Raw genomic sequence first — 26,560 nt, 5'->3', positions numbered from 1 at the left:
TAACACTTCAAGACAAAAATTGTCTATTTAGACTTTAGTAAACTTCATGGCCAATTAAAAAATAACATTTAAATCATTAAAATGTGCTGCTATCATAAAAATGACCGAGATGATCTATATAAACACTGCCCTGGGTCCTGTCGCATTATTCTCCGTAAGCATCTTCAGTAATAGCAGAACAGCTGCATGGCATCTGTAACTGCGCCTGCTCTCCTGCGGTTAGCAAATGCTGTGTGGTTTGTTTCAGGGTGAATGATATCGGGATCCTGTGCGCGGAGCTGACGGCGTACTGTCGCTCTCTCAGCGCTGAGTGGTTGGGAGTGCTCAAGGCTCTCTGCTGCTCTTCCAACAACGGCAACTGTGGCTTCAATGATCTGCTCTGCAACGTTGATGTGAGTCGGCTTTCATCTGTTGCTTTGACGGCTAATCTGTTGTAGCCATGTGATCTCATTTTAACTATTATTTGTGCTGACTAAAACATGTTTCAATTTTTTTTACTTGTCTATGAAAATACTGCATTATCAAGGTTACCACTAAATGCCTAGTAGTTGCTCTTGTTAACTAGATGTTTCTCAAGTCAATGGATGATTGGTGAAATGTGTAGGTGTCTTAAAGGGATAGTTCACCCAAAAATGAAAAATTGCTGTCAATTTACTCACCCTCAGGCCATCCAAGATTTAGGTGACTTTTTTTCTTCAGTATAACAGTAAAGAAGTTTTTAGCTGAAACCTGGTCCTTGGCAATTAATAAAATGCAAGTCAGCGGCTACCAATTATTGAGAGAAAAAAAGTATATCAAGGAACAAAAAATTAATACCTGTGGCTCCTGGTGATATATTGAGGTCTTATGAAGCGAAACGATTGGTCTGTGCAAGAAACTGAACATTATTTACAACATTATTACCTGTAATCCAGAGCCTCAGGCAAACGGTCTGGAGTGATGTTTGGTTCACGAACAAATTATTCTTTTGAACCGGTTTTTAGCTTTTTGGTGAACGAGTTGATTCAGTTCTCCAAATCAGTCTGAAGCGTCTGAAACAGTTCGCGGCTCCAGCAGCACAGATCTACAAGTTACTCAATCAAAACTCACTCTGACTGGAAATGAGCCGAAATAGCGGCGTATCTGATCCTGTGATGAATGAACTCGTTCAGATTAGTTTATTCACTTTATTTGCTTCAGACATGTAAAACATCCACATTTCACACCATTATTGGGTGCTTTAATAATATGTGACACGTGCTGGCAAAATGAGTCGGAATGAGCACATTTTCAAAAATGAGTTCTTTTTATTTTCACATTCTCCATTAATAATACCTTCAATATGACTTGTTGGACAGCCGTTTGAATGCAATAGAGTCAGCAGAGTTGATTTAGAGAAAAATCGAGTTAAAGCAAAATCACCTAGCAACATTGCATATTTTCCTCCAATTCTTTTCTTGATAACAATTACTATATTATTATTCACAATATAGCTATTTCTTATTTTATCTTTGTTATTAAAAATAAGAACAAAGATGCAAATAACCAGTAGTTTAATCAAGAGCAGCGAGTGATTCTGTCTTTTCTTTTAATGTATGATTAACATTGAGACAGATGTAGATTAAGACCTACTGTAATGCATGGATCTAATATAATGTTACACATCAGATTTTCCCCCAAGCATTAACGAAATGTTCATGTAAGACATAACAGATTATGTTTGTGTGGATCTCGCCAAGACATATTTGGCAATAATGTACTTTAGGGAGATCGCGTCTTATGCACGCGCTTTGCAAATGTCAGTCAGCGCGATCGTTTTGTTTTCATCAGCATGGGTTTGAAAATCATATTTCACTGGTTTGGACTCATGTCATAGAGAATTCGATATGAATATTCACAAAGCTGGAATGTACTAATAAAAATCATTTTAGGTGTTTAATTACTATTTGGAGCATAGGAATTGCTAGAAGAGGGCTTAATGAACTCATTTTTGTGAAAACCTCAAATTCGACCAAAACTGACATTTTTCACTTCTTTTGCCTGTAGCTCAAAATTAGACCGTGCGCGTTTTGCCAGCACGGGTCATATATTATTGCATATACGTTACGTCATTGTGTGGTTACATAAACGAACTAGTGAATTGAACAAATTTCATTGAAACGAACTGTCCCAAAAAAAAGTTTGCGTAAAAGAATCAGATTTCCCTGTCTCAGGGATTACAGGTAATGATGTTGTAAATGATGTTCAGTTTCTTGCACAGACCAATCATTTCACTTCATAAGAACTCAATATATCGCCAGGAGCCACGGATTGCCTTTTATTTATTTATTTTTTTAATTCCCAAAGACAGGTAGCTGTTGACTTGCATTTTATGAATCACCAAGGACTACAGTTTCAGCTAAGAATCTTCTTTACTGTCTTGGATGGCCTGAGAGTGACTAAATTAACAGCAAATTTTTATTTTTGGGTGAACTATCCCTTTAAATAGGCTAGCTGTACTAGATGTTCCTGGTGGTAATTGAATGTTTTTTCTTTGGCAGGTGAGTGATCTGTCTTTCCATGACTCACTGGCGACATTCGTTGCCATCCTGATAGCTCGGCAGTGTTTGTTACTGGAGGATCTGGTGCGCTGTGTGGCCATTCCCTCCCTCCTGAATGCAGGTATGGCTCTTTCAGTTGATGTCCCACAGTATTCCTGCCATACAGACACAGTCACTGCATACGGTTATATTCCTTTCTCGGTCTCTTTTTAAAAATGTGTTTATTTAATCAAGGACAATGCACATTAGTAATACATAATAATAAAATTTCCCATAATACTGTGGGAAAGTCGTGGCCTAATGGTTAGAGAGTCGGACTCGTAACCCAAAGGTTGCGGGTTCGAGTCTCGTACCGGCAGGGATTGTAGGTGGGGGGAGTGAATGTACAGCGCTCTCTCCCACCTTCAATACCACGACTGAGGTGCCCTTGAGCAAGGCACCGAACCCCCAACTGTTCCCCGGGCGCCGCAGCAAAAATGGCTGCCCACTGCTCCGGGTGTGTGTTCACGGTGTGTGTGTGTTCACTGCTGTGTGTGTGCACTTTGGATGGGATAAATGCAGAGCACTAATTCCAAGTATGGGTCACCATACTTGGCCACGTCACGTCACTCACTTACTTACGTCACTTAAAGTTGTTATAAAATGTGCCAGATTTAGACAGGGTGGATCATTTTCATCTGTAGTCCCAGGGCAGGTTGATGTTGAAAAAAAATCGATAACACTTTTTTGCAATGCATTTGCAAACGCCTTTGTATGCAATGCATTATAAAAGTAGTTTTAATGCATTAATTATGCCTTGTAATGCACCTTGTAATATGTTGTATGATCTCATGAATAATTGAAACCAAAGTTGTTTACATTATAATATTACAATACATTATAACATTTAGCTATTCGTTGTTAGAAAGGATAATACATTAAAATGCATGGCAGTCAAACATTCAAATATTATAATGCATTTTAACTTTAGTTACAATTATTTATGAAAATATATAATGCATTACAAGCTGCATTATGAATACTTTTAGAATGCATTGTACATAATGGCCTTACCAAGTGTTACCAAGAAATCAATACTTAAATGCCAAATTTAAAGGGGTCATATGATGCTTTTTTAAAGATCATTATTTTGTGTATTTGGTGTAACAGAATATGTTGACATGCTTTAATGTTCAAAAAACACATTATTTTTCAAATACTGTACATTATTGTAGGTCCTCTATGCCCCGCCTCTCTCAAACGCTTCGTTTTCTACAAAGCCCCCTCCTTTGACAAGCGCAGTCCGCTCTGATTGGCCAGCTGACCCAGTGCACTGTGATTGGCCGAACACCACAAGCACCTGTCGGAAATGTAACGCCCCTTACCATAATCACGAGCTTCATCTTTCAAAATAAATGTCAACACTAACTGCTGTTACTGAAACCATGCCTTCTTTCTTTGCGTGCACATTTGGGCGGCATTATGCTAATATTTCCACATAGTGAGGTAGATATGTGGGGGCGTGTTAGAACGAGCCGTTTTAGGGGGGCGTGGCAGAGTCTTAACTTTGATAAAGAATATCTCTTTGGTTTTGAGTCTTTAGTCTTTGCAACTTCAGGGATCTTATCTATGCACAATCAGTTTGTAACACTCCAAAGAGAACGAAAAACTTGAAATCGCATCATATGACCCCTTTAAACTCTAAACTCCCTATAAATGTTCACAATTTTGATTTGACAACAACCTTTTTTTTTGTTTTGTTTTTTAGAGAATCCACAATAACTTTTTATTTTCTGGTGGGATTCTGTTCCATTCAAGGTTTCCTCTAAAGCAAATGATAATTTAATAATCTCACTGAAATATGGCAATCACACCTTGTCTTGCACACCTTGCAATCACATTAACTCTTGTGTTCCTGTTATTTGTTTTTAAATGTAATTTGAATTTAAATTTTCATTGTTTACTCAACCTTCATATCATTCCAAACTTGTTCTCACAATGGAGCTTCTGAACTTCAAAATTGGCAAAATTCATAAAAATAGTCCATATAACTTGTGCGCTACCTTTCAAGTCTTCTGAAACCATCCGAGAACCATGTGCAAGAATTTAAAGGGATAGTTCACCCAAAAATAAAAAATAAATATTTTACTCATTTACTCAATTCATTTACTCACCCTCACGTCATTTCAAACCATAAGACTTGTATACATCTTTCAAACAGAAATGTAGTTTTAATATTCTCAAATCATTTTTGTCCAACCATCGAATGCTTATGCAACCAAAATTTGAAAAAATTAATAAAGACATCGTGAGAGGATTCCATGAGAATCACTTTATATGATGAACAGATTTAATTTAGGCTAGTCTTTTATTCACATATAAACATTAATCGGCACACACACACACATTGAGCTTCCATTTATAATTTTTGATGAGCTCTAACTTGCTTGACATGCTTGAATCAAAGAGGTTTGTTCTCATCACAAACATGTTTGAGGTTCCATTTACTGTATTTGATTAGCTCTATCTGTCTACCTTCTGTGTACATTTTTCAACATTTGTGAACCTGGACCACAAAACCAGTCATAAGGGTCAATTTTTCGAAATTGAGATTTATACATGATCTGAAAGCTGAATAAATCAGCTTTCCATTGATGTATGGTTTGTTATGATAGGACAACATTTGGCCGAGATACAACTATTTGAAAATCTGGAATCTGAGGGTGCAAAAAAATCTAAATATTGAGAAAATTGCCTTTAAAGTTGTCCAAATGAAGTTCTTAGCAATGCATATTACTAAACAAAAATTAAGTTTTAATATATTTACAGTAGGAAATTTACAAAATATTTTCATGGAACATGATCTTTACTTAATATCCTAATGATTTTTGGCATAAAAGAAAAATAGATAATTTTGACCCATACAATGTATTTTTGGCTATTGCTACAAATATACCCCAGCGACTTAAGACTGCTTTTGTGCTCCAGGGTCACATTTGTGTCATTCGGTTTGGAACAACATGAGACAATTCATGACAACGTGTTTGTGTTTGGTTGAACCAACACCTTAAATCAATTCTGAAGATCCTTCTGGGTACATCAAAGGATTCTTTTGCCCGGGTGTTTATTTATCCTGCTCGTTTGAGTCACAGGTGGTCTGTCTGTCTGGCAGGATACAGGATTGTGATCGGCTCATTCTGTTTGTACTGCGTTCACACAGCTGTGAGCCAGAAATGATGGGGTCATATTCTGAGGTCAGTGACTTTTTATGGAAGACGCTGGTTGTGACATGTTCGTTTGTGTGTGTGTGTGTTCAGCCTGTAGTGAGCAGGATTCTGAACCTGGAGCCAGACTGACATGTAGGATCCTTCTTCATCTGTTCAGAACCTTGTGTGTGTGTGTGTTCAGCCTGTAGTGAGCAGGATTCTGAACCTGGAGCCAGACTGACATGTAGGATCCTGCTTCATCTGTTCAGAACCCCACAGCGCAACCCCTGTCCTCAAGACGGCACCAAATCAGGTAACAGCTCCCTCCAAATAAAGTAAATCACACTCTCTTTTACACATCCCACCTGAACAACTCTAGACAGTAACTATAAACCTGAGAATAATATTTCTGTCTTCAGACAAATCCACAGTGGGCATCAGATCGTCCTGCGACCGACACCTGCTGGCTGCTTCTCAGAACAGCATTGTGGTGGGAGCCGTGTTTGCCGTGATGCAATGCTACATTTCTCCAAATATGATGAAGAAACAAACTCGTCTTGAATCGCCTGAGGATGAGTACGTTTTCATCAAATTTAAATTTTTCAGTGAACTATTCCATTAAAATGTCTTGATGATCATCCAGAAGATTTAACTATATCCAGTAATTGGAAAACAACACAAGAAGACCAGAAAAGGCATGAAATGATTTAGTAAAGGAGAAGAAAGCCAGTTGTAGTGGGAGATGGAGCTAATGGGACCCAGCTGGCAGTTTATGCATTCAGAATTGATTGGTCCCTAAAAACTGTGACTTTGTGCTTATTTCTCCAGGAGACGCTGAGCTGAAGGGTTCGGGCTTCTCCCACTCTGCTGGATTGGACGACATCGGAGAGGATGACATGGGGTCCAAAAAATCCGGAGGACGTAATGTCTCGATTGAAACGGCCAGTCTGGTGGTTTACGCCAAGTATGTGCTGAAGAGCATCTGCCAACAGGTGAGGGTTTTAAGAGAATCATATTCTCATCCTTGGAGGAATTTTAGCTGTTATAATCCCTATTTTTAATATCAGTATAGATTAAAGTTGTGAAGATAGAAACACCTGTGCCCTCACTATTACCCAAAATTGTTTCTGCCAGACTTGATTCACTCTAAAAGTGATCAAGATCAGCAGCACACTGCTCCCTTCCAGTTTAAAAATTTAACTTTTTTCTTTCGCTTAAGATTTAATTTAGCTGTATTTTCTCTCTGGTTCAGGAGTGGGTGGGTGAGCGGTGTCTGAAGTCTCTGTCGGAGGACAGCAGTGCTCTGCAGGATCCAGTGCTGGTGAACATCCAGGCTCAGCGCTTGCTGCAGCTCATCTGTTACCCACACAGGCAGCTAGACAGCGAGGAGGGCGAGAATCCTCAGAGACAGCGCATCAAACGGATCCTGCAGGTCACACGCTCTCACATGACCCCATCAGAACATCTGCTCCTGAGCTGACGAAGCTTTTTATAGTAGTATTTTAATTTTTAATTAATTTTTAGATTTTCACATTACATCTAAACTATTAGTTTAAATAAATTTAAATATTACTTTAATTATTTAAGTTGTACAATGTTTCCCTTTAATTACCTAGACCATGGCGGCCTAATCTGCCCCAAAAAGTAGAGTATGCACACTCCCAAAAAATCAATAAGTCACAAGCGAGATGAAAGCAGTGTAAGCAATTTACTGAAAAAACAAGGCAAACTTTTCGGTCACATGTTGACCATTTTCAATGCCAAGTTAACAATGTTGGAACTAGGAGCCATCCTGATTTAAGAAATCACATGATGAATTAGGAGATCACATGATCAACCAGAACAAGCACTGATCTAAAAAAAAAAAATAAATACACCACACAATTGATCAATATGCTAAAAAAAAATAAATAAATCAGTTAATCAACATATGGCCTAATCTGTCCCACCACAGTTTCATACTGAACCAGTATAATAACAAAAGACCTCTAACATTGTGTTTTTCGCTGTTGCTTTGGCAAAGTATCTAGCATTTAATAAATTAGGCTGCCAAACTAAAATGACTGTGAAACATTTTATTGGATTGCACTGTTTTTAATGTAAATAGACAATGGTTTTATTCAGAGGTGTGTCTAACTGATTTATTTAAAAATGTATCACCTGAATGTATTTTAGAATTTTCGTCTAGTGTACATCTGAAATGTCTTTTAGAATCTTTTGTGAATTGTATACCTTGTATAATTTATTCAGAGATCGCCATGAAAATAGCCTTGATGTTAACATGGCGTTAAAAAGTGAATAAATAAAATTAATTAGGCTATATATTTTAATGTGTCCCAGAGCAGCTCGGTTCACAGTAAATGCAGAAAACTCAGTCTCTGCATGTGCTGTGATATTTAAATGTAATTTTATTATTATAAAATAATACAAAAGAATGTGATGTGGACTGACACTGTCACAACAAAAAAAGAGTTTTTAGACCACTTTAAAGCACTGCAAACAAACTGATAAGGGATTTTCTAACTTTTAGATGGTTTGGTGTCCACCCACCATAGTCAGACAGAATTGTGGGAAAACACTGCAATATATTATATTTATACACATTTAGGGAGGAGTGTTCTGAAAACCTGTTTGAAAACAGTCATTGATTTTGCAGTTCCATTTGGTGATGCTCTCAGTGCAGAACATATACATTTCAGCTTTAAAACCCAGTAGACCAGGCCTGCGCACATGAAGGGTGTTTTAGACATCGCTGTTAGCGATGGAAGAGCAGCAGAGGATGAACAGACAGTCATTTCCCCGAGCTTAATTATTCATTTCACACCCTTTAGCCTTTAAGCCATTAATGATTTGTGTGGGTCTCACAGCAGCTCATTATTCTGGATTGGTTTTCATCTTAATAGACTGTGAAGATGGGGCCCCTCGCAATTAACATCCAGCTGGGGCTCTTAAGCTCTGCTTTGATTGCTTTAAAAGCATTCTTTCCATATTCCGTCTGTTTTTCTGCTTACAGAACATGGACCAGTGGACCATGAGACAGTCCTCTCTCGAGCTGCAGCTCATGATCAAGCAAAGCTCGAATAACGTAAGCCGAAGCGTGTTTGCTGAGTTCATCTCCGCTTGACAATTTCTCTTCTTTTCTTTAAGATTTGTACATCTGAACCCACTCTTTGCAGGAGCTGTATTCTCTTCTGGAGAACATAGCCAAGGCCACCATTGAGGTTTTCCAGAAGTCTGCTGAGATGAACTCTAGTAACCCCACCTGGAATGGCTCTGCGGTTTCTGGCAGCTCCGTCTCCAATAGCAACAGTGCCAGCAAACTCAAACCTGTGCTCAGGTCGGTGACCCCAATCATTGCTCTGTGTTTTATTTACTTTCAGCTTGATGGAATTGATGGACCGGCCTTCTCTTCTTCAAACAACACCAATCAATGTTCCTATCAATGTGTCTATGCTGTAAGAAGAGAGCGGTGCCCTGCGTGTTTCTCAAATACTGTTGTTATTGTTGTGTTTCCTCCAGTTCCTCCGAGCGTTCAGGGGTCTGGTTAGTGGCCCCTCTGATTGGTAGGCTGCCCACCTCAGTGCAGGGTCACGTGTTGAAGGCCGCCGGTGAAGAGCTGGAGAAGGGACAGCACCTGGGACCCTCCTCAAGGAAAGAAAGAGATCGGCAGAAACAAAAAAGGTACTAGACTTTTAAGCTGCTGTAGCATTTACACTGTTGCTTTTCTCTTGATGTTTAGCGCCTCAAACGTACCTAAACATATTGACTAGATATGCTGCTCACTAGTTTTTTTAAACGAAGTTGGTTCGTTTAAAGCAACAAAAGTATACTGCCCTCTGAGAGGCCAGCCCTGTCCTGTCACACACACAATGCATTTTAAAATATTCACTACCATTCAAAAGCTTGTGACTGGCTGTATTTTTTTTATGTTTTTGAAAGACATCTCTTATGCTCACAAAGGCTTTAAAAAATTTTTTTTCATTTTCATATATTTTAAAATGTAATTTATTTTTGTGATGAAAAGCAGATTTTTCAGCATCAGTGTCACGTGATCCTTCAGAAATCATTCTAAAATGGTGATTTCTTATTATCAATTTGAAAAGCAGTTGTGCTGCTTAATATTGAACTGTGATTTAGTTATAGTATCTTTGATGAACATTATAAATGTCTTTACAATCATACTACTATACTTAATCACACACATATATAAAAATATAACATCTTTTGATTTTAACATCTATTAAATATCAATTATAATAATTAAAATACGTGTTTTTACCTCTTTTGAATACCTCTAGAAACATAAGGTTTATTTGAAGGGTCTTTCACTAAAACTCTTACTGACCCCAAACTTGTGAACAGTAGTGTAGGTTTGATTCTAAATAACTTATTAATATTTTGTAGCACTTAACAATAAGGCTGATGATACACGGGGCAACTTTTTGAGCAATGTTGCCGGGCAAATTTAGGCGGTGTTGCTGTCAACCAGGTGAGACACAGGGCCCATGATCGATCTAAAGTATCCAGTTAGAAATTTGTTACCCATTCTCAATGGGATAGTACCCAAGAAATATTGCTTAAAAAAGTTGCCTGACAAAATTGCTCAAAAAGTTGCCACGTGTATCATCAGCTTATGAGTTTAAACTTAAAAAAAAAACTATTTGTGCATGCCTTTTGTTTTGTGCTTATCACAATAATTAACAAGTGTGACTGTGCTAACGAGAATTACCATTTCCTTTGTTTTCTTTTCTCTTTCAGTATGTCTCTCCTGAGCCAGCAGCCCTTCCTCTCTCTGGTGCTGACGTGTCTCAAAGGACAAGACGAGCAGAGAGAGGGTCTCCTGACTTCCCTCTACAGCCAAGTCCAGCAGGTAACTCATCAACACACACCGTGTCACTGTCAGTCAATGCTCCTCATCTCTGTGGACTGATGTGATGTATTCCTATCCTATCAGATTGTGACTAACTGGCGTGAGGACCAGTACCAGGACGACTGCAAGGCCAAGCAGATGATGCACGAGGCCTTGAAGCTGCGACTCAATCTGGTGCGCAACCGTTATCTCTTTCTCTCATACATCATCTGCCTTCAGGCTGACCAAACAAGTACAATCTGTGTGTTGATCTGCCTCTCATCAATCTCATTTCCTTGTATTGTGTGCCTAAGGGTTAAACTCTGCCTAAAAGACAAATGAAAGTCACCGAGATGTAGGGTTGGGTATCGAAAACCAGTTCCATTTTAGAAATTTCCAAGAACTGGGTACTCGATAAGACATGTGCATTTCGATTCTGCTTAACGATTCCTGCATTCGCATTTAAATGTGATTTAAAGTGCAGGAACGGAAAGAACTTGCGCCTTGTTTGCGTGCAGCGTTCCCGGTTTGTGTCCGTTCTCGAATCGTTCTGTGCATTTCCACTGACTCAGTATGACTTCTTTCATATTTATCGACCAGTATGCAGAAAACTGCGTCAGTACATCATCATAAACACAGCCGTTTTTGTCTTAAGTGAACGTAAACAGATGAGCAAGAAAACTCACTTCTACAGTATTTTCAGATCTGTGTGCGTTCGGTGTTAAAGAGACGGCAGCCTAATAAACGCGCTGCCTGTCAATAATGTTAATCAAAGAACAAAAGAAAATCATTCACTGTTCTTGACTGAATACCTTTAATAACTTCAATTAATCTAGATTTTATTTATGAAAAGAAAACTATACTTTAAGCTTTTAATTACAGTTTCTGTACCTGACATTTGGTTCAGTTATATTTATTTGTGCTAATGCTAATTGATTTGTTTGTTCCTATTTTATTACTGACTGTTTACTTGTCTTTGACACTCGAATATTTGAAATGTATACGTCTAGTTGTTTTTGCTGTGGTATTTTGTTGAAAGCATAAGCACAAGTTCCTCTTGTAAGTGTTCTGTAGGCTGCTGGTGTTTGCTCATGTTATTCAGCTGCAACGGAATGCTTTGCAAAAAGACACAGAATAAATATTTGACTTCTAAATGTTTTTTTTATCTTATTGGAATCGAAACTAGGAATTGATAAGAATCGGAATCAGAATCAGTAAAATTCAAATGATACCCAACCCTTCCATGATGTGGTTAAACTGCACTGAGCTCATTTGTTATTTTGTGTCACGTGGTCTATAGGTGGGTGGGATGTTTGATACGGTGCAGCGAAGTACACAGCAGACGACGGAGTGGGCGGTGCTTCTGCTGGACATCATCAGCAGTGGCACAGTGGACATGCAGTCTAACAAGTGAGATCTGACACTCCCCTCATTCAGTCTCTGATCAACCTTTGCCATGCTGTCGAATTTGAATGATGTTTGTTGTTTTCCATTAGTGAGCTCTTCACTACGGTGTTAGACATGCTGAGCGTGTTGATTAACGGCACTCTGGCGGCTGACATGTCCAGCATCTCTCAGGGCAGCATGGAGGAGAATAAGAGGGCCTACATGAACCTGGTCAAGAAGCTCAGGGTGAGACTGAGACATACTGACACTGCTTAGAAAGCCGGAATAGGCTTTACTTAGTCAAGTCAGTAAGGAGCGCAGAGAATTTGAAAGCTGAGAATTTGTGTTATATTAAAGTGCAAAGCTTATTGCGATTATTGGGTGGCTGGTGTGCTATTAATAATTGATGCACATGAAGATGTGAAATATTATTTCCAATCATTTATATGTCTATAAAACAGCATATGAATAGTCACATAACGTTATTTACCTCTGCAAAAGACAACAATGTAACTTAAGTTAACGAGTTTAACCTTTTTATTCTTGTTTTTAATGTTAAATACATGTGAAGAATGAAAGGTTGGACATTACAGACATTTTTTTGTGGAGTAGGTGGTGCAAATGTCACATAAATTAACCTTATTCACGCAATATTCTACTTTATACTTAAAATATTATGGTAGTTAATCTTGTATTGCTATGACTATATGATTTTAATCTCATAATGCTATGACTTTATTCTTAAAATGTTATAACTTTATTCTTAAAGTACTACACATTTAATCACATAATGCTATGACTTTATTCTTAAAATATTCCTACATTATTCTCAAAATATTATGACTTTATTCTCATAATGCTGACTTTATTCTTAAAATGTTATGACTTTAATCCCATAATGATATGACTTTATTCTCAAAATATTACATTATTCTCAAAATGACACGTCTGTTTTCTTAAAATGTTACTACTTTAGATTCTTATTGCTATGACTTTCTTAAAGTATTAAGACCTTATTCTCAAAATGTTATGATTTTAATCTCATAATGCTATGACTTTATTCTTAAAATGTTATAACTTTATTCTTAAAGTACTACAAATTTAATCCCATAATGCTATGACTTTATTCTTAAAATATTTTGACATTATTCCCAAAATGTTACAACTTTAATTTCGTAATCTTAGATTTTTTTTTTTATTGTTTATGTGGCACTAAAAAGCTGTCATATTATTCAGTAAAGATGCATTAAATTGCTCAAAGGTAACAGACATTTATAATAATTTCAGATAAGTGTTGTTCTTTTGAGCTTTCTATTCATCAAAGTATCCTGAAAAAACATTTGCCTTTTTTATTATGGCTTTCACAGAAATCTTAAGCAGCACAACTTTTTTCGACTGATAATAATCAGAAATGTTTCTTGAGCAGCAAATCAGCATATTAGAGTGATTTCTGAAGGATCATGTGACACTTAAGACTGGAACAATGATGCTGGAAATTCAGCTTTGCATTGCATTTAAGATATATTCAGATAGAAAACAGTTATTTTGAATTGCAATAATATTTTACTGTTTTTACTGTATTTTTAATCAGTTAAATGCAGCTTGGTGAATGCTTTCTTTCAAAAGCATCTTACTGACCCCAAATCTTTTAAATGGTAGTGTACCTAAAACTGCACAGAACCCCTCAGAACTTACAGCAACTGTAATAAGCAACATTTTATCATCATGGCAGTGATTTTGCACAGGCAAGTGACACTCACTTTTCTTCTGGAAATGCTTTGCCCTGCAGAAAGAGCTTGGTGAGCGTCAGTCCGAGAGCTTGGAGAAAGTGCGTCAGTTGCTGCCTCTGCCCAAGCAGACGCGTGACGTCATCACCTGTGAGCCCCAGGGGTCACTCATTGACACAAAGGGCAACAAAATTGCTGGATTCGAAAAAGAGGTACGTAGCAGCTTATCAGTGTTGTAGCACTGCTCAGCTTCTGGCCATTCGCTTACCTTTGCACTGTGATTTCTCACATACAGGGTCTTCAGGTGTCGACTAAGCAGAAGATTTCCCCTTGGGATGTGTTCGAGGGCCTGAAGTACTCGGCTCCGCTGTCCTGGGGCTGGTTTGGGTCCGTGCGGGTCGACCGCAAAGTCACGAAATATGAGGAGCAGCAGCGGCTCCTGCTTTACCACACTCACATAAAGCCCAAACAGCGCAGTTACTACCTGGCGCCCCTCAACCTGCCCCAAGAGGAGGAGGAGCCACCCACACCCGTGCCTCCTGAGCCGGACAAGAAGGTGGATCCAGGGAAGCCGGAGAAGAGCGTCTCTAATGTCGCACCTGACACCGCAAAGAAGAAAAAGAAAAAGAAACAGACATCTGCAAATAAACAAGAGGTACATATGAGGGGGAAAAAATGCATTTCCTGTGTATATTTTTATTAGATCCTTTAGAAGTATTTTTCTTCTTTAATCTTTCCCTGTTAGTGTTTATACTTTTTTTTTTTTTATAAAATGAAAAAAAAAAACTTGCCAGCATTTTTGATCATTTTCACAAAATTTTCATGTCCCTTAGAGTATTTTATTGTATAAGGGTCAAAGATGAAAAAGGTTTTAAGCATAAAAACAATAAGTGTAATACTGCTTTAAATTGTTGTTGTTTTTCCCTCAAAAAAATGTAAAAGTTTTCTGTTTAATTTAATTGCAATTTTGTTTTTGTTTTTTCGAGCAAAAAATAAATATCATACATTTTTCCCTGATTTACAGAAAAGACCCATTAAAATGTCATTCAGTGTAACAATCTTGTCAGGCATATTTACAACAAAAATCAATTTATGACATATTAAAAGACTAATTACTTTCACCCCAAATACTAATTAGTACATTTTTAAAATTTGCCACTATCCTAGGTTTTGCCCATTTGTCAGTAAGAATTTTTACTCATTCAAAACACAATAAAATTGAATATGCTCCCTTATTCTTTTATATATTTTAATATGTACAAGTCAGAATAAGCATGTTGTTTGAATTTTTACATAAATATTGTGCTACACTGAATGACAGTAACATTATTTAAACCAAATTTTAACATTTTATTCTCCAAAAACGTATTTGAAACCTTAAAAGTAGACACTTTACTTACATTTAATATGCTTTCTATGGACATATAATCACTTTTGTAAATTTCTTTTGATGCGGACATCTTAATGTCTTTGACCCATAAATATCTGAACATGCAATATGTCAAAAGAGAGAACAGAGCATCTGCTTTTAAACAAACAAACAAATGATTCTAGCTTCATGCATTATTTTTTTTATCAGCACTGTGGGCAGGTTTTATAAAAAGCGACATTTTAAAAATCACGTTTTTGTAAAAGACTAAGTCTTGATCAGATTCAAAGTGATGATTAAACCATAGATGGAGTCGATCGCTTCCATCAAAACCCCCAAAGCTTCACAGTCCTATACCACTTCCCGAGTCAACATTTTACTCCGTAACATTAGGGAGTTTTGATTTATATGCTGTTTGATGGTCATGTTATTTCACAAATGCATTTGCTTAAATATGCAATTGCTTGTTCCTGCTTCTCCGCCCATGTTTTTGACTCTGTATTCAACTGTCTTGTCCAAATACCCATACTTGAGGTCTTTGCACTTGACCATTTGACTACTTGTATGGCACATTTCCTGGTATTTGGTCAAGAGGAATATTCTTTCAGAAGATGTGAAATAGCGCCTCCTGCTGTATAACCGTGAACACACGCAAAGCTGGAAAATTCTGTCAATGGCGGAATGCGAAAGAGTTAAAAAGTCATCAAATCAAGTTTTCTATAATTTCCTGTGGTTTAGGACTACAAGCCGCACAACCCAGTCATGCAGTACACGCCGGGCATGGCTCCTGATCTGATAAACATGGGCCAGTCAAACCTGTCTTTCCGGATGGGCTACCCTCCAATGAGCATGTATGCCCAAAACCAGCCTCTGCCACCAGGTCAGTGCATGCCTTTTAACCTCTTCTACTGTTTAACCTCATAAAGCAGTTGTTTCAGTAATTTTAGCATCATGATATGCATGTAGGACATCATCTATTATTTTTTTTTACTTGTCTTTTATGCTTTTTTTCCCCGTATTTTTACCCCCTTAAGGAGGCCCCGGTTTAGAGCCCCCTTTCCGTCCCAGGGGTCCTATGGGCAAAATTCCTCCACGTCCCGCCTACAGCATGGCTAATATGCCGGGTGCTGGCATGGGCAACATGATGGGAATGGACAAGCAGTTCCAGATGGGCTATAAGCCCCCACAGAGCATGCCTCAGGGGCAGATTCTCCGTCATCAGCTACAGGTCAGACTGGTGAGTCTGGTTTTACTGATCAAGACCCCAAACCAAAAACACACCTGGTTTCCTTCTATGTTGTCTGATTAGTTCATCTGCTTTGTCATTTTATTGCATGTCCTGTAATGAGTGGTGCTTGCTCAGGCAAACATGTACTGCAGAGGCCCCACACATTTTTAGTACTAATGACTTGATTTGGAGAAGTCTGGCATCATGCGTCACCATTTCCGGGTCCAAACCTTGCTTCAAATACCACAAGCAAACAACAAATGGTGATAAAATAACAGGGTTGCCAGGTCTGCAAAACAAAACCAGCCCAAGTGCTAATCAGAACTAGCACAATTGTGTATTTTCTGTGGTTTTCCCCTCCACTGGGGGTCCCTTCCATCAAAATAGTGTTCTGGGGAGACCGCTTCAATTCTGTGGTAAAACCGCAGACGTGGCATCAAGTATTATTATGGCTTGACTTGATTGCATGTAAATGGTTTAAATATGTGGATATGGCAGTCCATTTAATCCACTAAATAAATAAAAAATTGAGTTGCAACCTTTTTATCTCACAATTCTTAATTTTTTTTCTCAGAATTACATGATATAAATCCACAATTGCGAGAAATAAATTGGCTTTTTTTCGTGCAATTGCCAGTGTATATCATTTATAACGTAATTCTGACTTTTTCCTCACAATTTTGACTTTTTTTTCTCAGAATTGTGAGAACCTCATAATTGTGAGTCCAGTTCTGAGGGAAAAAAGACTATTTTCGTAAACTATTTTTCTTAACTTATTTTATAAGTTTATATCTCACAATTCTGACTTTATGTCTTGGAATTACTTGTTTTTATATCAAAATTCTAACTTTATAACACAAAATTGCAACTTTATAGCAATTGTTTTTCCCTTAGATTATAAATTCTGAAATGTGAGAGATTTTGAGTTTTTCACAGTTTTGAAAGAAACTTGCAATTGTGAGTCTAATTCTGAGGAATAAGACTATTTTTTTTAAATGGTGTTGTAACAACATCTGTAGATCGGGAAGGAGGAGGAGGGAACCGGCGAACACAAAACTTTTAATAATAAAATAAACACAAAACAGCGCGACAGCCCCTCGCGGAAAGTCAACTCTTACACATGGTTTATTTTACCTCATCTAGTTTCCTGATTTATTATATTATTATTAGTGCTGTCAAACAATTAATCGCGATTAATCGCATCCAAAATAAAAGTTTTTGTTTACATAATATATGTGTGTGTTCTGTGTATATTTATTATGTATATATAAATACACACACATGCAGTATATATTTTGAAAATATTTACATGTATTTACATGTGGGTGGGGTGGGAGAACCAACTCTCTCCAATGTTTTGAATTTGGACTGCAGTACCTATTTCAACCACTAGTTATCAATATTACATATTGCACATTTAATCTAAAGTGTTACCCCATACTCATTTAGTAACGTTATACTGCACAACCCTACTTTGAAGGAGTGTAAAACAAATCAGCTCAACTTTCACCATCTTTCAGGTTTTCCCATCAGTCCATGCAGCAGTCTATGATGCACGGCCTGGGTCAAGGTCACTTGGGAGCACAGGGCATGCACCCCAACATGAGGCCCAATCAGATGATGGAGCAGCAGCAGCAGCAACAACAACAACAGCAAGCCCAGCAGCAACAGCAGCAGCTGATCAGACAGCATCCAGCTCTCCGAGTAAGTACACCACCAATGCATTGTGGTAGGGCTGGACAATTAATCGAAAAGAAATCGAAACCAACGTAATTTTCCCATGTCGGTTATTTTAGTTTTTTAATCCTGTTAATACTTTCCCCTTAAAAACTTACTACCGCCTGTGTAGTCGGCGCTATACGTTTGTGTATGACCGCTGCACTCGCGTCTTTTGCAGCGTCTCACACGTGAGTGGCATGTTAAAAATATTTAAACTTTTACACGCAGCGCCACTCATCAATGTCAGTTCCAAAACAGTGGACCAATCAGAAGACCCCGGAGGCGGGGCAAGCGTTGTGAGCTTTTGTTTACAGTAGCAAGTTGGCATGCCCCATTTTGTATTTAACGGCAACATGGTGGAGTAGGCATTCTGCACCATAGATATGTTCTGTGCTGCGCTTTTTTCTTTTTAAACCATTACTGAGCGCTGCGTATCGCGGGTTTAGATGCAAAGACGTGTTGTGTGTGAACGGCCAGTAAGAACCTAGAGTAAATACTTGCACATATAGCATGACAGGACAAGATCACGGAGATGGTGCCCTGCTCTTTCTCTTAATCAGCAGGGCTCTATTTACATTCATTATTTAAAACATTTATTTACAGGAGATGCAAGTTATTATTTTCTGTTTTTCACATTGCATTATTTAAAATAATATTCATTTACAAGAGATACAAGTCATTTTCTACTTATCGCATGACAGTATTTAAAATGTATTTTGTTTGCAAGAGATAATTGTTATTTTCTATTTTTGGCATGGCAATATTCATTTATTTTGTTTGCAAAAAATTCTTTCTTTTTTTAGGAAACTTGCTTTTTACAATAAAACTGAAATGTGACTCTTTTCATAAGACGTCTTCATTTCAAGCAAGCTTTGATTTTAATTGTTTGAAATATTCAACAAATAACCACAAATACTTTGTTTCCTTCATTTATTTTAAAATCACAAAGATAAAAAATGCACTCTTTCATTAGAAAAAAATATCCCACCCTTAATAGTTGAGTATATTTACAGTACAAACCTTTAATGAACTATGAGGACCGAAAAAAATAAACAAAAAATCGTTCAATAATCGTAATCAAGGTAAAGTGTTCAATTAATCAAGGTTTTGGTTTTAGGTCATATCGCCCAGCCCTACATTGTGGGATACTGCACATTTCACGTAACGCCTAAATTTCAACGATTCACCTGTAATGCTATTGTATTTGTGTGTTTGTCTTACAGCAGCAGGTGCAGCAGCAGCAGGTTCAGCAACAAGTGCAACAGCAGCAGCAGCAGCAGGTTCAGCCTCAGCAGCAGGTGCCTCAGCAGCAGGTTCAACAGCAGCAGGTTCAACAGCAGCAGGTTCAACAGCAGCAGGTGGCAGCAGCCCAGCCTCCCGCTCAGGCCCTGGGGATGCAGCCCATGGTGAGACCATGTACTTTTAAAATGCACCATGTACTGAAACACAAATGGGTAGATGGTAGGGCTGGGACAATAAATCGATGCATCGCGATTGGTGGATCGATTCTGAGATTATCGGAATGCATTGCGATTCTCTCTGGGATCGATTCTGAGCTTAGTTTTTAACAGCAGACGGCGCTCTAGGCTAGTTTTTAACTGCACACCTAGGGCTGTGCAAAAAATGGAATGCGATTTTCATGCGCATCTCGTCAGTAAAGCCGCTTCTGGTGAAATCTTTGTGTAGCTTGTCAGTGATCTACGGCTCTGTGTAGTAAATGCCGCTCCATCTGAAAGCACGTGCTGGAGATTTACTACTAATCACCAGAAGCGGCTTTACTGACGAGATGCGCATGAAAATCGCATTCCATTTTTTTTGCCCAGCCCTATGCACACCTAAATGCTCACGAAGAAGAGCGCTTGTGCTTGTGCTTGTACTTGAGTCATGTAAGTGGTTATGTACTTGCACCTCAGCTTTTATGACGTGAGATTAAAAGGTTAGTTCACCCAAAAATGAAAATTCTGTCATTAATTACTCACCCTCGTGTCGTTCCAAACCCGTAAGACCTTCGTTCATCTAGACAGAATTTTCATTTTTTGAACTGTATGAATGATTATTTAGGTTCAGGTGGTGCATGTGCAAGGAATTGTAAGCAAGCAGAGTACAGCTGTTTCTAAAGCACGCAGTGCCATCTGCTGTTACAAACTAAGCTCAGAATCAATTCAAGAATCGCCATGCATTTGGAAAATCTCTGAATTGATGCAGAATAATTTCTCGATTCACGATGCATTGATTTATTGTCACAGCCCTAGTAGATAGACATTATAAAACAGTTCTAGAAGCTTCTGTAGCTTATTGCTTTACTTTTTGGACATTCTGAATTAGGGATGTCTAATCGATTGCATCTCTTATCGACAATTAATCGATCATCGATTAATCGTTGACATCCCTATTCTGAATATTTTCTTCTGTATTTTGTCTCAGTTCCCTCGGCAAGGCATGCAGCAGACCCAGCAGCAGCAGCAGACCGCAGCACTGGTCAGACAGCTCCAGCAGCAGCTCTCAAGTATGCTTCAATATTTACATTACTCCGTTTCAAACAGACATGACACACTGTTGTGTTTTTGCTTAATGTATATTAGGGGTGTAACGGTACGCGTATCGTGCACCGAACGGTTCACGGGCAAATTCCAAATGGAAGTGATCATCCCTATCCGGAGCGATGTAATTTCAGCATTATCTTCAGCTGGGATGTTCCCGTGACAACGCAGCATGGTGTCCGTCAGCAGATGTCGCTGTTTTACTGTCATAAATGTCTTTTTATTGTTGTTAGCATAACTGTTGCAAATAAACATACATTTTATATTTTGAAAAGTTTTTAAAATATGCTATATACTATATAAAAAATAATATATATAAAACTTTTTAATTTTTTTTATGCCGGTGTCCATCAGCGAATGTGCATCACCGTGCTGCGTTGTCACGGGAATATCCCAGCTGAAGATAATGAGGAAATACGTCGCTCCCTTTGCCAAGTGCATTCCAAACTACTACATAATGGCACGCACGTGCCCTGCTCACTCCAAAGTCCCCACTCCAAGGGGATAGGGATGGTCACTTCCATTTGGAATTTGCCTGTGAACCGTTCGGTACACGATACGCGTACCGTTACACCCCTAATATACATTGACCTCCATAAGTGTTCAAATGCTCATGGCAGGAGATTGGACAATATCAACATCTTGCAGGGCTGTCCCCTAATAGTCAACTAAATGTTAGTCAAATTTGGCTTATCATTTGTAAGTGAAATATGTTAATAGCAACTTAACTCAGCTGCTCACTGTAACATTAACCTAGATAAATGTGTGCTATCTGGCACATATCCAAGTGTTTGAGTGAAAGCTATTAACGTGCGACTGCACTGGCATTGTTTTCTGGTGGAGACAACTTGAAAAATGCTGTCATTTTTGCTCATGCAGATCAGAGTAATACATCACTTGAAAGTGTAAAGGTTCTACTTTTATATGTATGCACTCACAATGTCAACAAAACTTTTGGTAAAGTAAACAAACAGGATGAACAGCAAAATAAAACTCAACTGGAGCGTGTCACAAAATGAATGAAACTCAGTGTATAGGTTACTTGCCTCACAGACATGAGAAATGTATATAGAAAGCTGAAATGTCTACTTTTAAACAAAGCAGTTCAAATCGAAAACAAATGATGTAATCCATATGAAAGGTGCATTTCTCTCTTAAATGTGCGTCACTGTACTGTGGAGATGGCAAGTCAGCATCATCACTGACTCAGACAACACTAGTTTATTAATAAATAATTAAAATATCTGCTTGCTATTTTTTCCGACACATTCAGTAATTACATTTGCATATGTGTGTGCTTGAGTGCAAAATGGGCTATATATTAAAGGCTCCGTAAGTATATATAGGGCCCTATGAAATGAAATGCATTTTATTTTTTTCCCAAATTATTTTTTTTTTATATACATATTTATTTATATATATATATATATATTTCACTTCAATGGTTACATTTAAGTTTTTAAATCAAAAGCTATTGTCTTGAAATCATAAAACTTTTTGAATAGCAATTTATTCTATGCAATGTTTTATTTTACAGTTTGTTTGTCCTGGTAAGCAAATGAAGGCATAAAACATTCATTTAATTCTTCTTGTAATCCAATGAAAATGAAACCCTTCCAGTTTTTGACAAACAAAGTGCTGCACAACAGGTGTGCTGTTAAAATTGTGTGATTATTCCTTAAAAAAAAAAAGTTTTAATAACCATCTTATTAGTAGTAGTATTACAGTAGTAGTATTAAGAAATACATTCTGTTGTACAAAAGTAAAATATTTCTGTCACAATTTTATCAAGTTAAACTTAACTTTTATTATGACGAGTTGCCGAGAAGACCTTTAAGTTTCTGTGAGTATATGATATGACAGTAGTTTTTCTGAAATGAAACTATCAAATGCTTATGAAGTGACTCGTTTCTTTGTGTATTATATGTCAGTGTTTTGGCGATGCTTTGCAAGTCATGCCAATGAAGCTCACTTGAATTAAATAGAAAATCTGTGCCATTAATTCACTCAGAGACATGCAGGATTCATATTTAAATAGTTTTTTTGCGGTTTAATGTTCACAGACTCATTCTGATTCGATTTATTCATTCAAAAATTGGCAAATTCTGTGACATTTCGCATTATACAAAAAAAATCTATTTTTATGACTGGATTTTGCAATTCCGTCCATGTTTTCTGCATTGTGGAAATCATAGGGCCCTATATGTAAATATTCAAATTAATATAAACATGCAACTAGTAGTCGTTTAAGCCACCAGTCGACTAGAAAAATCTTTAGTTTGGGGGCAACCCTAGTATGTTCTAAATTCATACTTTTTATATTTAATTGTTTTCATTCTTAGTGCTGTTCTTTATGAATGCAAATCATCAATATTTAAACATTTGTCCTTTTCTTTATTGAAATGACGTTTTTCTTTCCCTAGGTACTCAACCTGGACAGAACACCAACTCATATTTCTGAGAGCGTCTGAATGCATTTCACCAGTGGTAAAGAGTAGTTGTGTCCACGTTAGCGGATTCTCTGCTACACGGAGCTTTCTGAGAGAAGAACAGAATCTGAAGTAGAGTCGTGTAGACATGTGTTTCTGACCGTCATAGAGGATTCATTCCGAGGTGAACCATGGAAGAGTTTATGTAAAAAGAAGTACAGGAAATTATAAGAATATTGGAACCTTTTTAATTTTATTTCAATTTGTACAATTTTTCAGTTCCGTGTGTTTCTCATTAAAAAAATCATGTCAGTTTTTATGCCTTGTCGTACATTGTATAGCGTGTGACCTTAAATCACTGTCTGCTTCAGTTTCTGTGCAACCCCAACAGCATCGTTATATTTGATTACTGCATTAAATCATGCTAAGGTTCAAGAATTCATTACGATTTTGACTCGTCTTTTTGGGAGTCTTCTGTTTCACCGTTCTTCTCTCCAGACGACTAAACAACACTCCCAAATCAAGACCAGCGCTCTTCCTTCTAACCCACACTCTCGTCCTTCATGTCTCATCTTGTAACACTCCAAAGAGAAAGCAAAACTTGAAATCGCATCATATGACCCCTTTAAGAGAAACCCAGCTTCTCTCCTCAGGCGTGACAAGGCCTGTCGCAATAATCAATATATTGACTTGTCGTGCAATATATGTACACGACCTCAATCATTTTTGGTGACGCAATATATCGCCCATTATATTTACTTAAACATTAATGTCACCATGTTTTGTACATTCCACTTGCGCCTGTGTCTTTAGCAGCTTCTCCTACATAACGTGGTGTAGTCATGAGGTGCTCGTTCAAATTTAAAAAAAAGCTTCTACAAACAAAGTTTCATCTGCAGATATGGCCTTGTTTAGAGGTCTGTCTTTGTGCATCTGGACATCTGACTGCTGAGTAGTGATTGTGTTTTTCAGCAATAGTGTGCACCCTTCATTTACAGAGAAAAGAAGGTCAGGGAAAAATCTCCATACAAGTTCTTTGTGCATTTTTCTTTTTTTCTACTTGTTACTTTGCACTTTTTGTTAGAAAATGTTTATTTACTATTTATTCAAGTTTTTTAAGGTATCTAATATTTTGATACTTCATTTCCATGATCTAAATATTCTTAAGAATTAAAAGTTTGTTGTCATTTGGAAGTGTGGAGGCCTTCTTGCATTATTATGCTGTTAAATTATGACTATATATTCAGTGGCATAAAATAGTCTTTAAAATGACAATAATATCGCTTATCGCAATTATTTCTGGGGCAATATATCTCACAACAAAAAGTTGTTATCGTGACAGGCCTAGGCGTGACTCCCAACCTGGATAAAATGTTCTCGGCAAGCCCTGGCACCACAGGTTGCAGGAGAATCCCATTCACCCGGAGGCACTCTATCAAGCCACCGCAGTTCTCCGGGATCGTTCCGGTCCAGCTTCCACGGGACGTGTCTTTGTACAAACCCGTTAGTGAGGCGCACGCATGCGCTTATGGCCTCCAGCGCTTTATAGATGTCTCTACTAAGACCGGAAGCGCCGATACAGCCTCCACCATTCTGTAATCATCCGAGAAGGCTCCTCCTTTGGGAAGCAGGTGTTAACCATAGACCGTATAAAAACATGGACGTAGTGTCCGTGACGTCACCCGTAGGTTTCTGAAGAGCGGTTTTGAAGCTCAAAGTGGGCGGAGCCGGCCGTCGCCATCTTGGCTGCGCGTCACTCCCGGATAATCGAAAATGGGCAAAGAGGCGGGAGCTGGTTGCTGAAACCACGCCCACCTAGCTCGACGGTGGTGACAGCAGCGGCAATCCACCTGTCACTCAAGTGGCCACGCCCTTAATTATGCAGAACTTTTAAGGCTTAATATAATTTAAACAGATGAGTTATAAAAAAGGTTGTCATGAAGGGCAAAATTAGCTATACAGACCAAAATAATTTTTTGTACCAGGCTGTAAACATACTTTTTTCTGCTGTAAAGTTGGGCATTTTAACATGGGGACAGGGCAGCGGGAAGTTCGGGGAGGAGTTATAGACCAGAATATCAGTATTTTAATAGATATATGAAGAATTATATCATACAGAAACAAGCACAAACATTTGCTTGACCAGCCACAACATCAGCATTACAGTTACTGCAAAATTATTTACCTCCAACTCTCTTTGCGGAACACCCAATCCCTGTTCCCTGCATCTCCCTCCTGCATAATCTGTTTCTCTTTTTCTCCTTGTAGCTGGAAATCAGCTCACAGATCATTTGCGGGCTATATATATATATATTTTTAATAATCACAGTCTCGCTGGAGAACTCCGATCCACGACATTCTAATTTATTGAGATGCACCTGTATTTACACCCCACATAAACTTTCGGTCATGCCCAACATTTTTCTAATTTACATTAGATCTCTATCTTTAAGCCCTTTCAAGCCACAAGCTTTTGAAATCTTGATGTCAAAATCCAGCATTTTCCCAAAAAAACCCTGGCGCCTAAAGGGTTAAGCAGGTTTTAAAACAAATGGTTTATACTGTTCATGGACATCACGCGGCGGGGCAGAATTCATTCTGGTAATGAATTCATTCTTATGCGTGCGTTAAAACGGTTTCTACCTGATACACCTGCTCGTATTACTGACTAAACTTTCGCTCCTTGTGCTTAAACGGTCAAATACACATAGTTATGTGTCAAAATGCCCGTCTTTGCGAGTATCCTCGTAAACACAGTTATTTGTGTCTTAAATGAATGTTGATATTTAAAGATAAAGCATGTGTTAGGCTATATGAGATCCTTAGCCTATATGATGAGATCTTAAAAGGATATTCACCCAAAAATGAAGATACTGTCATCATATACTTACCCTCAAATTGTTCTAAACCTCTATGAAACCTCCTTTTCCTCCTCAACATAAAAGAAGATATTTGGAAGAATGATTGTAACCAGTTTCTGGTCCCAACTGACTCCAATAGTGTTTTTTTTTAGTGAGTAGTGAGGGCCCAGCAACTGTTTGGTTGTGAGTGTGTGTGTGTGTGTGTGTGTGGACATTCACACAGAGATCAGTCACAGGTGGATACACAGCATCTGGCCTCTGGATTTACAAAAATCATACAGGTTTAAGAAGTGTTTCGACACTGCATCAACTACTGATGAACACATTACCTTAATTTCTATTTGAATGATCATTTAGTAGGTTATTTCATCATGTATTGCTATGGAAGGCGTTTGTCTTTCAAACACATTAACATGCACAAATTTACCTTATTTCTTAATGCAGGCATTCCCAAACTGTTTTAGTCATCTGAACCTCTTTCGCCTAATATATTTACCTGAACTACCTCTGAGATTTTAACATTAATAGGCTATTTTAATAATTAGCTTATGCCATTTGTTCATGGTTCTCAGACGGTGTTTAATGGTCACACGACATGCAGGTAAACAAATAAAATATTAAATTTTTTTTGTGTTTTACGTTGATGTTATTTTAAAATGGCTTGTTTTAATTTGACTTTTTAATGATTTATTATTAATTATTAACTTTCCACAACACTGATCTATATTATTGATATTAATATTATATT

The 26,560-nt window shown here is 37.8% G+C and overlaps 1 protein-coding gene across 1 annotated transcript in view; it reads left to right on the top strand.

Annotated features, from left to right (window-relative positions):
* The window catches only part of LOC107741099 (mediator of RNA polymerase II transcription subunit 12-like), a 42,173-nt gene extending 18,910 nt beyond the window's left edge, over window positions 1-23,263 (top strand). Inside the window, exons 12-31 of the mRNA XM_016553692.1 lie at window positions 248-392; window positions 2,520-2,640; window positions 5,907-6,017; window positions 6,124-6,227; window positions 6,514-6,696; window positions 6,957-7,136; window positions 8,718-8,789; window positions 8,881-9,041; window positions 9,224-9,385; window positions 10,463-10,574; window positions 10,659-10,748; window positions 11,854-11,963; window positions 12,050-12,185; window positions 13,729-13,878; window positions 13,962-14,321; window positions 15,774-15,915; window positions 16,070-16,272; window positions 19,206-19,388; window positions 20,407-20,488; window positions 22,946-23,263. Coding sequence (XP_016409178.1) covers window positions 248-392; window positions 2,520-2,640; window positions 5,907-6,017; window positions 6,124-6,227; window positions 6,514-6,696; window positions 6,957-7,136; window positions 8,718-8,789; window positions 8,881-9,041; window positions 9,224-9,385; window positions 10,463-10,574; window positions 10,659-10,748; window positions 11,854-11,963; window positions 12,050-12,185; window positions 13,729-13,878; window positions 13,962-14,321; window positions 15,774-15,915; window positions 16,070-16,272; window positions 19,206-19,388; window positions 20,407-20,488; window positions 22,946-22,983 — 2,845 coding nt within the window. The 3' untranslated portion in view covers window positions 22,984-23,263. The remainder of the gene's footprint in view (window positions 1-247; window positions 393-2,519; window positions 2,641-5,906; window positions 6,018-6,123; window positions 6,228-6,513; window positions 6,697-6,956; window positions 7,137-8,717; window positions 8,790-8,880; window positions 9,042-9,223; window positions 9,386-10,462; window positions 10,575-10,658; window positions 10,749-11,853; window positions 11,964-12,049; window positions 12,186-13,728; window positions 13,879-13,961; window positions 14,322-15,773; window positions 15,916-16,069; window positions 16,273-19,205; window positions 19,389-20,406; window positions 20,489-22,945) is intronic.
* Window positions 23,264-26,560: the final 3,297 nt, after the last annotated feature.

This window comes from Sinocyclocheilus rhinocerous, unplaced genomic scaffold (genome assembly GCF_001515625.1).
Source record: "Sinocyclocheilus rhinocerous isolate Xijiao unplaced genomic scaffold, SAMN03320098_v1.1 scaffold44, whole genome shotgun sequence".
Lineage (NCBI taxonomy): Eukaryota > Metazoa > Chordata > Actinopteri > Cypriniformes > Cyprinidae > Sinocyclocheilus > Sinocyclocheilus rhinocerous.
This window is presented reverse-complemented; position numbering and strand designations above follow the sequence as displayed.